The sequence below is a fragment of the Pecten maximus genome, chromosome 13 (genome assembly GCF_902652985.1).
Source record: "Pecten maximus chromosome 13, xPecMax1.1, whole genome shotgun sequence".
NCBI classification, from domain to species: domain Eukaryota; kingdom Metazoa; phylum Mollusca; class Bivalvia; order Pectinida; family Pectinidae; genus Pecten; species Pecten maximus.
Window position 1 is genome coordinate 26,848,229 of NC_047027.1, and position 12,574 is coordinate 26,860,802.

The 12,574-nt window shown below is 38.2% G+C and overlaps 1 protein-coding gene across 1 annotated transcript; it reads left to right on the forward strand.

Annotated features, from left to right (window-relative positions):
• Window positions 1-1,550: 1,550 nt before the first annotated feature.
• On the forward strand, window positions 1,551-4,393 carry LOC117340592. Its single transcript, XM_033902351.1, has 3 exons — window positions 1,551-1,593; window positions 3,461-3,637; window positions 3,798-4,393. Exons 1-3 carry the CDS (start codon window positions 1,551-1,553, stop codon window positions 4,391-4,393), a joined length of 816 nt encoding a protein of 271 aa, XP_033758242.1.
• The last annotated feature ends 8,181 nt before the right edge of the window (window positions 4,394-12,574 follow it).

The window sequence follows — 12,574 nt, forward strand, 5'->3', positions numbered from 1 at the left end:
CAGTGACAAAATATACCACAGAGTCAAAACTAAGGGAGAAAATATACCAGAGTCAACACTAAGGGACAAAATATATCACAGAGTCAACACTAAGGGACAAAATATACCACAGAGTCAACATTAAGGGACAAAATATACCTGTGTCAACATACCTTGGCAACATATAACACATTATTAACACACATGGACGAAATAGATTAAGGACACATGCACCATATATGTATATTAGCGCCACTTTACTAAGGGAAAACATAACTAACAACAACAGTAAATAAATCGGAGATAGTATGTACACGAAAATCGATAAACGGAGGTCTATCACGGCATCATTAACATGGATGAGTAGATAATTTAAAGGTGACATGTAAATGTCATTACGTCTGACTGGCATGTTGGCTAGAGGTTAGAGGTTGAGAAAGAATCGATAAAAATAACAACGAACAACAAACACATACACAGGTTTCCTGGGAATTAATTTGGACACGCTGTCAGCTGTAAAGACGTCACGTGGACATTTAACATGATAATGGACTTTTAGGTTATATAAAATTAATGAATATTTATATTTAAAGGATTAAGTAGGTACGCTTTTAGTTATTCAGATGGTTGACTGATCCAAAAGAAACCTTAGAGGGCGTTTAGTACTAGCACAAATGAAATTCGTTACGGTTGCGATTTTCCTATAAAATAACTTAATTATAGATGCCTTTGTAATTGTTCGGGTTATCATGATCAGCAATGAACAACAGACGGGAGCCCCATCACATGTCATTCATAGCAATTAGTGTAAAGTGTCTTGCCCATGGACATAACCACGACAACACAGACTAGCCTGTTTCTCAGCTTCCCGAGAAACACAACCTGACACGTATAGGGAATGTTGAACCACGCACCTCGGACCATGAGATTACGTGGCCGGTGCTTTTTATTCAAATTGACCCAATTAATATGTACGACTAATTTCAAAGATTTATCACTGTTGAGTAAATACAATGTATATATACGATGCTACAGAAATACGAAAAAGTATGATTTAATGTATAACGCCTAATTTTGAATTGTCCATTCTCTACACAATTGTTTTCTTTGTTCTACACTGCTATCATGCAGTACCGGCCAACTGTACAGTGTATGAATCGTTATACATTATGTACTGATGAGATGTAAAGCTCAACGTCAATGAACAAATTTAATTGAATATTTACCCGGTTGAGCCATTGTGACCCATATATAGATAGGTAGAAAGTTACAGGATATAGATAGAATCAAACGCTATACCGGAATAATAGTAAATAATTAATTACATTATAAAAACAGGGTTTTTTTCATCGAAAAGGTTGAATATAGCAAAATCAAGAATGAAAGTATTTCATTGATCTGAGAGTATTGTGGGTTTGTGACGTCACATTGGAATTAGATTTGAAGATTTGGGTGTATCACGACTGTTACGAAACTCCGATTCCAGTCATGAGACATGTCGGTTTACTTGCGCCAAAAATCATACATTCTGCTCAGAACCTTAATGACAATGAGTTTTTGATTACTCGAAAATGGCGTTGGAAATATCCAGGCCAAAAATAACGGATGATCAACGTACACCGGTTTGGTGGAGCCAGGAATGGTAAACCACGACCAATAGCTGCACGTTTCCTTTATCACAAAGAGTTGGAGTACTCGAAAATGGCATTGGAAATCTCAATCTAATTATTGTATAATGTAATGTACATCCCCCTCTGTATATGTGTTGCTATGCCTTTAATTGTCGTTTATATTATGAACTTATTTACTGATTGTCCGTTCCATGGACAGTTATGCACCCATTGATATCGTTTGAAGTTGCTTATTTTCATTTGTAGTGTTGAAAATAAACAAGTTCTCGTTCTTCAAATACGGTTTCATGAGAACGGTATGTATTGAAGATAAACAATAATGTTCTTTTAAATATCTTAGTTGATCGAATTGAATATTATAAATAAATATATATAACTTAAATAACATATGTAGTTTCTATCTCCAATATATATACAAATGCAACATAACTATGAAGTTGTCCAGAACGTGTTTTTACCTTACAGTCAAGGTTTGCATATATTGCAGCATTTGTAATTACTTTTTTGTATATTGATCTCTTTTTTATTAAGTTCGATACCTAATTAGAAGATAGATTTCGTCTTATCAATGTATCAATAAGGGTACATAGAGGTGAGCTCCTTGTATAATGCCCTCATTTATCACAAAGAATGAACTAACATTCCTATTGTTGCTATCGGACTTAAAGTCTAATCATGTAAAGTCTGTTTGGGAATCCCACCTCAGAACCTAACCAAGTTATTGTCAACCAGGAATGTAATCATTCCCAAGATTCCAGTGTCAATATGTTTGTCCGGGCTGCCACAAAGAACTTATCACGTGTCCTCTTCTTCAATTAATTTTACTTTAGAATATATCGTCAATGTGTAGCTTTTAAATACCTAGAAATGTATTGACCACATTGATAAGATACGCGTTTTTCTACGGCAGTCTCTAGGCATGTTCTTTACTTAAATCTTGGTTGAATCGCTAATTACTCAGCAGTGAAAGGTGTCAAAAAATCGATTTCCCGATCGATAGCTTTCCAATAATAACATGAGCATGTCCCTGTATTGTTAACGTATATTTTTATATTGAATACCAAGATACGCTAAATGTGGAATACTGATGTCAAACATGCGACTGACGAAGGGCATGGCGAGCTACATTCAATTATATTTGGCTCAAAGGAATCATTGTCCAACATATACTTTATTTCTTACTTCAATGCCTTTCTTTTAGTGGATTGACATACGGATGCATGCTGTTTGACAGATGTCGCATCGACGTCATGGTATACAACATCAGTTTTGCCTGGCGTATTCAGAAACACATGTTTGTACTCACGAATCAGACCTTTCAGTTAGTTCCTTTCTTGTCCGACAGATAGCGCAGTTTGTCGTCACAGTTCGGGAGCACATCTGAATTCCGTAACTTTATACCATAGCTTACATCTACATCTTGTACATTACCACGTAAATCTACAGGACTAATACCAGCTGTACGTTGATTTTGTGATGGTGGCTGAAGAAGCCAAAGTAGCAACACGTTGAGGGGATTTTGCGTTCTTCCCGATCTACATACAATGTACTTTTTAAGCATATCAATTTGACACATTTGAGTTTTCCTGTGCCTCCCCGGAGTTTGTACAACATACTTTAAATCATAGACATTTTTCTCAGTCACATAAAGTATCTAGCTTGGACAGGCTGACTAGGTATTGGCAATAAAGCCAAAATCAAAACGTCATCTTTATCATACCACATTTTCATTTTCGTTTGATTGGTTTCCAAATTTTCTCTTCCTATTGCTTGACAACTTTTGCTTAAAGTCAGACACATACCCTAAGAGATTCCCTGTGGAATCATCATCTAAAATTGTATCCTTTAAGATTTCCAAAGGACAACTAACAGTGTGTCCGAACACAAGATCAAACGGACTGAAACCAAGAAATTCCTGGACAGACTCTCTAACACCAAACAACAACATGTCAACATGAAAAAGCAGGAAAGTTGGCTGAACTGGGAAGGAGTGCGCCAGAAGAAACTGTCCTGGAAGGAGTTATGGAGTAAGGAACCCCAAAGACTGCAATTCCAGCTGAAGTCTGTATACGATGTGTTGCCGACACCTACCAATCTTGCGACATGGGGTATAACAGACGACCCAAACTGTAAGCTTTGTGGGAGGCCAGCAAACCTGGACCATACCTTATCTTCTTGCCTTGGCAGATGGGAGGTACACGTGGCGACACGATAAGGTCTTGTCTGTCCTTGCAGATACACTGGAGAGGAGCAGAAAGAAACCAAGGAAAAAGAAAAGGAGCCTGCGATTTGTAAACTTTGTCAAGGCCGGGGAGCAGACTACGAGAAGCACAGTGGAAGGGAGCGGATTGTTAGGAACAGCAGGAGAATGGCAGATGAGAGCAGACCTCAAGGGCCGCATGCAGTTTCCACAAGAAATAGCAGTTACCAATCAGAGACCAGACATCGTCCTGTGGTCTACATCCATCAAACAGGCTGTTCTTGTGGAGCTGACCATGCCATGGGAGGAGAGAATCGAGGAAGCCCACGAGCGGAAGCGGAACAAATACCAAGATCTAGTAGCAGACTGTCAACAGCAGGAGTGGAAAATGTGGTGTCTTCCAGTGGAGGTGAGATGCCGAGGTTTCGTTGGGCAGTCGATGTGGAGGGCACTTCGGATCATCGGTATCACAGGGCCAGAGAGGAGACAACTTATAGGACACCTGAGCAGGGAAGCAGAGCTGGCATCTATGTGGCTGTGGAGGAAGAGAAACGACAAGTGGACAGGAAAGACTGATCATTGAGACCAAGATAGTGAGATATATAGAGTGCATAAAGACAGTGAGGAAAGACTGTGAATGAAGACCAAGACAGCGAAGTGATTCCGGGTTGGGACTTGATCACCCCAGTCGGCGCACCCCTGGAGGTTGTAGTGGACAGCGCCGAAACGACCTAGGAAAGAGGATCCACCTGAAGACGGAATCATGAAGCATCTAATCCAGCAAGATGTGTACAGGTAATCACCAAACAACAACATGTCAATACCTTCGTCCAAATCTCTCTTGTTCTCAAAACAATAAAATCTTATTATGTTTATAAAGTTCTGAAGCACCATAAGACTGGATGATAAGCACTAGACTTATACTGCTTGATCTAGAGCTGGTACATGACTTGTTGTAAAATACCAGACCTAAAGTTTTACTTTTGGTCAGATTGAATAGTTTTTGGAAAACAAACCAGCGTAAGTGATTTTACCAAAGCCTTGACTATGTTTGGAGTTTTGATACTGCTGAGCGGAATGGCTTCAGGGAGGAGTGTTGAAGTACATATGATAGTAAAAAGATACTAATTCCCAGACCTAGATTTTAGTAGAGGACTTACACAGTCTGTAATGAACCTGAAATACAAAGTATCCAGTTTCACCGTCACAGTTGTTTGACTGCTGTTAAGGTTGCTGTCAGCACGGAAGCCTTTTTGCTTAACTTAGCTACAACATCATCCATGATTTTACAATGCAGGACCAGGTTTAGGTCATAATTCATTTCTAGCAGACATGCAGAGATTTTTTTTTTATATTTTCCGTATCAGGTCAATAATAAAAATTAAACTGTGTAACGAATTTATCCCGCTGAAGATCTGAAATTGATTAACTACTGATTACTTTCCAGCGTTTTTTCGGCCAATTCATCGTCAGTGGTGTTGCCGAAGTGCTTATCAGCAGTCATGATTGTTATTGAAGGGAGAGTTCTTTCAGGAATGATAACTTGCTTCTGACGTGATCGATCATTCAGGTCTCACACAACTAATTATTATGCTATATGTTATTAGTAACTACCTCTTATATCTTTATAACAAAGACATAATTTAAGTTTTGCTATTTAATGAAATAATGAAATAAGATAAAGTATACAAAAAGCACTTTCACTCCAGATCAAATGTCTCGAATATATTAATATACGACTCTGTCTTACGCAACTCGCCACAAACATCAGTTTGCCCAGTAGTGCCTGTACTTGCTGTATATTGGCCTCTTTCTTTCCAATCCACACCACCACCAGGTCGGTTATCTCCTGCAACCTGAAAGGAGGTACTTCTAAGGTTAAGGTATCAGTATCAAACAGAACCCCTAAAAATACCATTCTAGTAGAAGGTGGAACAACTTAAGGTAGTGATTCGACAAGACCATTGTTGTGTAATACAGCACCAAGAAATCCAAAGGCATTCATGCTTTAGATTGCACTTCTGCTCCCACAAAGTCGTCTAAGGAATTGAGGATGCAGTAACCTGCTTGAAGACATCTGAATGACACTGCTGAAGTGACTCTTTGGCATATATAAGCTGCCTATCTAATACCCATGGATAACACTCTATCCATAGATATTTTGCCACTCCACATGTAACCCATAAGGGGATATCTCCCATATCTATTGGGATATGTCTTTATGCATGCTTAAGGTCTCTTTTAAACAAATGATAGCCCTTGCCGTTGTCTTTAATCAGATCCACGACATCATCAACTCAGAACAGTAAGATTGATAGCCTTACCCAGATAAGTGTCCTTGGAAATATGGTCATTAACTGACTAACCATTGGGAAGACTAAGGTCAAGGATAACTCTCCTTTCCTCAGATTCTCTTTTAGGTCCTGAGTTCAGGGGAGATAACTTAATGGGCGCACTAAGTGGATTGACTCCAAACAGCCCTAAAACTGCCCCTGCTTCAAGTTCCTTTTCTAAATACTCATCCATTTGTTTTGGATAAATTTTGGCCCCGTTATGATTCGCTACATAATCCTGGGGTCCAAATTCAAAGTGATCAGTACCAACCTCATTATCATCTGGATGTGATAAACTTACAGAAGTGACTATATCTTCTTGAAATCCTATCGGGAAGCCAAAGTCCATTAGATCACAGATTTCAGTGTCTTTAAAATCAGTTAACATAGCTCGGAAATATTGTATGTTTAGCGCAGATTTGGCTGGAAACTGACATCCTTCAAAGTTATACTTATATGATCCCCGGATTTCGCGATGTTGTTCAGTATCTGTCAGGCTTTTAGGTTCTGTTGTGACCAAACGTGGTTCCTTACCTGAATTTTTCTCAGTTAAAAAATAGGGTAAGAAATTATTGACCTGATCATCTTGCTGGAGTTTAGGAGCTATACTAACAAGACCAGGCTGGGATTTCCTACTCCCTGGGTAGAGTCAAATGTGGTGAGGACATTCTTGGAGGACTCCTGGTGACTCCTTTTTACCTTGTCCTTCCTCAAACATGAACACAAATGTGAGCGACATGTCGCCTTACTCCCATGACCTCTCCACCATGGTCCCCCTTTTCTGTGCATGTATTCCTCTGACAAGCTGAACAGAACCAAACTGTCGATTAATCACTAGAACCCTGTCCCCGGGAGTTCGTGTTCTTAGACTTAACAAGAACATGTCTGGCCAGAATTGGAACCTCAATACTAGCTGGATAATGGGTCCAATCCTTTTTCCCTATTTCAATTTTTTCTTAACCATGCAGCAGTGCTTTCCATTCGTAAATATTTGAGCAATAAACAATGCTTTAAAAAAAAAAACTCTGTTCTCCCCTCCCTTTTACCGGCAGAAATATTTGTGCTGGAGATAATTTCTAACTCGCCTGCAACAAACAGCTTAAAGGACAGATCATTGTATATTCAAACTTCCAAGAAAGGAAATACAAAACCTCAGGATTCTAAATGGAAGTGAGAGAAAAATTTGGAAGGCGCTACTCCAAAAAGGCGTCTAAAGGCTGGCCAATGAAAACTTTATGCTAGTGAGGGGTCATATTACTGGTCAAGCTCGTGCTCGAGCTGAATATTGAGAGGAGTGAATAGTACTCAATGGATGGCCTATATTAGCACATGAAATATATACCTTCAAGTCAAGCACGTGCTCGAGCTGTAAGTTGAGAGAAGTGAATATTATTCAATGGATGGCAAATATTAGCACATAAAATATATACATTAGGAGTGGTAATTAACTATTTTGACACAAAATATCCAAATGACTCCATCCCCTCATCGCTCATTTAAAGTTTAAATGATGTGACATTCATATCAAATCAAAGTTTGAAGATTTCCCTACCAGAAAAATTATGTTATTGGATAAGTTTAATAGCATATTAGAGCACACCGGTACTCGAAAGAAACCTGGAGAATTCCCACCTGTTACACCTGTAGTCCTTCGCCATTCTATTCAAAGTAGCAGTTTAAGTTTCTCGTATTTTAAATCTCTAGGCCTCACACTTTCATCTCATATATAAAAAGTACCTATTTCATATGCTAGTTACTCCAGGAAATACCTACAAACCTCAGAAATACGTTTTCTTTTGGGAATTGGTTCACTTGAAACACCAGCTGATTGGCTGAATTAGGTGTGTGGGACCTTCAGGACATCATGTGATGTTGTTGTTACCAATGGAGTGCTGAGAATTTTGCAATCGACGGGAAAATACAAATTACATAGTTATGTCAATTATAAACACGTGATGTTTAGGGAGGATGATAGCATACATCCTATGCGTTAACAAGAGTCACGTCATCGGTACACATTGTATATCACTTTACATCATGAAAGTATTTGGGAGTGAGATCACTGAATGGAATCTTTATAACAATACATGTACTGGTATACCGATATTTCAAAACAAAATATATATAGACATAATATAAATAAGGCTTTTCACTATTAAGTACGCATTTAAATCATCATTATCATAAAACATGTTTAACTCTTAGAAATAGTTCACCCCAAAAGCAACCCACAATCCAAATTCAGTACGCTAGTTCAATTATATGGAGGTTTAATATTGCCTTTTACCTCCTGTAACGCTGATGCCGACATACATGCGTCAATATCTGTATGCACTGGTCATTGAAGTCCAACAGAGCAATAGATAAGAGTCTTTCATTTTGCCCTGTTTCTAGCGAAACATCAGGAACTGAACTATCTACATCATAATCCTGTAAGTCTTGTTTTTGGTGATTAACCTGTAATACACGGTGCTTGTGAGGATGGCTTTGCAGCTCTCATTCTATGAGCATCCCATACATATATATATGGGGCCCAGGTGGCCGAGAGGTTACGGTGTTCCGACACTTTAACACTAGCCCTCCACCTCTGGGTTGCGAGTTAGAAACCTACGTGGGGCAGTTGCCAGGTACTGACCGTTGGCCGGTGGTTTTTCTCTGGCTTTCCTCCACCTCCAAAACCTGGCACGTCCTTAAATGACCCTGATTGTTAATGGGACGTTAAATAAAACAAACCAAAAGTATCCCATCCTTCTGCTAATTTTATCTACATATAATGAAGGGCTTGTAAATATGTACTGTCCGAACAGCCCAAGATCCCTTGATCGTCTATATAGTAAAATAAGGTGAAAAATGGAACACCTTCATATATATCATGTCAGTAACATTCAATACGCTGATTGTCGGTACTCTTACCTGTTATCATACCAAATATAATTCTCTTTTAGACAGCAGTGAGTTTGCCACATCTATATTTTCTAGATAATTATCTAAGTCGAACCTGTATGGTACACCATATTTGTATACACCAGATAAAAAAACATAGAAACACAGTTTAAGAATGGATATTGTCATATATATAGCATTTCCAAAACATGTTCTTCCAGCTTCAACCGCCTGATACTGCAAACCGCCGTAGGGCGTAAGAATTGTACCTGCTGCCCCATTGCATGATCGTAAGAGGCGACTAAATTTGGGAACTTATCTTTTCTCTTCTTTCTTAACAGCTTTCTTCTTCCTAATGTCTCCCTTGACAATGCCTCACTTTTGGCCTTTAGTTGAGCGTTCGCCCCTGTGAGGAAAGCTTTGGGTTCTGTCCCCTGGCCGAGACATACCAGAGTCTTTAAAAATGGTAGTTGCTACTCCTGCTTAGCGCTCAGCATACACGGAGTGGGACGACTGGTTCGCCCGTTGTCAGTATAATGTGACCGGGTGGGGTGTGCTGCTGGGTGTCTTCGGCAGTATGCTTCAGTGAGGTAGCACTATAAATCGGCAAAAGTTCCGGCCTATCACAAGGAGACTTAACAGGTACATACCGCAGCCTCCCAAAACACACATACGCACTCACCACACGCATATATCAATATATCACCATCGCTAACATATATATTTCAACTTTCACTTGACTTTGGCTCTGTACCACACGACTAGCTGGAAACACATAGAGTATTTGTTTTTTTAAGAATGATGACAAACAAAGCTGCTGAAAACAATCGCCCAGTTTCTTTGACAAGTATAACATGTTGACAACTGGAGCACATTTTTCACAGAAATGCAAATGTCACATCTACAGCAGCAAAAAATTCTCACGAACCTACAACATGGCTTACGACAAAAATTGTCTTCTGAAACCCAACTCATACTAACAATCGATGATCTGGCAAAAAAAAAATGAATAAAACAGACAGATTGGTGTTGCTCTCCTAGATTATATAAAGCCTTTGATAAACTTCCTCAGGAGACAGTGCTTGGCCCCTCCGTTTTTGATAAACATCAATGCCATCGTCAATTCTGTATCTAGTAACATCAAACTCTGTACAGACGACTGTTCGTTACAAAGAGATATCTTCTATAAATGATTGTAACCAACTTCAAAATTATCTTGAACAACTTATTGGAGGATAAATGGCAAATGAATTCAAATGCCAATAATGTTCCATCATCCTACAGCGGCTGGCGGTTGCGAGTGGGACACACTCATCGTATGGCGTTCCTTCCAAATATGTAATTTTCAAGATTTATGGAATCAGCAGGACCACATGGCCATGATGAATCGATGAGTATTATGATTTGAAATACTATGAGATTGAAATAACTGTCATAACCTTTTGCAAACATTCAATACAATACCAATACTCACTTAACAATCCTTGATAATCACCAACAAAGCAAATGCTTTCTGAGACGCACATGTCAACATGCACCAGGAAAGGTCAAGGTCATAACCTACACAACACTGGTAAGACCATCACTTGAGTATTAAGCACACTGCTGGGACCCCTATCTATCAGAGCATGTCCCAGCTGTTGAAAACATCCAAAATGGTTGCTCGATATAACGATCATTAGACAACAGATCCTGACTATGTCACAAATAGGATAAGGTTTCTTGAATGGGAGTCCCTAGCACATAGAAGGAAGACAGCCATACTATTAACATTTCATAACAATATCAATAACGTTATGGCTATCAATCCATCAGTTTTTTTAAGACCAAGCAATAGAAATTATTTTGTTCTTCGTAGCTATAGGCTTTCTAGTATAAATGCTTTCTTTTTACCGTCAGCTCTTCGTCTATGGAATGCACTAGATACTACTACTAGATCTTCACCTTCATTGAACATATTTTAAATACATCAAAACCTCCTAGTTATGATGTCTTCGGCGATAGGAAAATTGATATAATTCATGCGAAGTTAGGGTACAGTTCTCTCAAGTATGATTATGTCAAGTAAACCTGGTATAAAATGCAGAATGCACTTCCGTGAACCCCCTTGTAAAATATGCCTTTCATTTTTCTTTCATAGTCCACATCATGTTATGCAGAAGCGTTTACTTTTTCAAAGTCTCAAAAATCTGGATGTAGCTATATGTGCACATGTTTATTATAACCAGCAATACATTTAAAAATGTATGAAATTATTTTCTCCTGTACTTCCTCTGCTTTTGAATCTTCGGAGAACAATGTTGCAAAAATAGTCAATTGATTATCTTTACTTTCTTTTTTTGCCAAATGTTTAACTTTTACAATCATCTGAAAAATGGCTTTAATAATGCTGTTAATACTTTTGTCATATCAAATTTGGCTTGACTTATGGCAATAAAAATATGTTTAAATGAATGTTTAAATAAAAATTGAGCACCATGATAAATATCTTAGGCGTGCAGCCCATTGTGTTACACCTCGTCAATGATTGGCTGGCCTGATAGAAGATAGGTATTTCACCTGTACACCTGCTCTAGTCTAGTAGGACTCGCTAGGTAACACATCGTTGCATTATAACCTTGTAACGGATAAATAGAAAGTGTATGCTGTGTGAGCGAGAGTTGGAGTTATTAACTTGTAAACTCTTATGTAAGTAATGTGCATTATTTTGGGATAAAAATATCAATTTATAAGTATTAAGAAACACATAACAAGTAAATACAAAGTATGTACGATTTATCTTCTGACACTTAATTTCAGAGCTCAGCGTGACGCATTAATTATTGAATATGATATTAGTCTACTCGGAGTGGGTGCAAAAAGGGGAATAACTCGTTGATATTGATGGAATTTCTGTCAAATTAATAAAATTAGCAGGCGACTCAATTATTGAGCTTTTAAAATACATTTTTAACAAGATAAGCAACACTTGTTCATTTCCAAATGACCAGAGAAAGTCAAAAGTTACCCTGAGTTTTAAATTTGGTGACATGCCACCTGTAAACCATTACAGACCAATATATGTCATCTCTGTTGTCAGTAAAGTAGAGAGACATTTACATAACTCTTTTGACGAATATTTGTAAACACATTACTTAATTACTAATTTTCAGTATGGTTTCAGACCAAACCATTCAACAGAAACTGCCCTTACCGGTTTGGTTGATCAGTGGTCCAAAATATTAATGACGGAAAATTAACAGTTTTATTTTTATTTTTAGACTCACGCAAAGCCTTTGATACTGTTAATCACAAAGTGCTACAACATAAACTGTTTCTGAATGAATTTTTTAGGTCATACTTATCGGAAAGAGTCCTAGCAGTAAATTTCAAAGGTGTACTATCACCCTTCCAGAATATAAATGTTGGTGTTCCACAAGGATCGATACTAGGGCCTTTATTTTTCATCATTCGTATGAATGATTATCTTAAATGTACGGTGACGACAGATATAAATGTTGGTGTTCCACAAGGATCGATACTAGGGCCTTTATTTTTCATCATTCGTA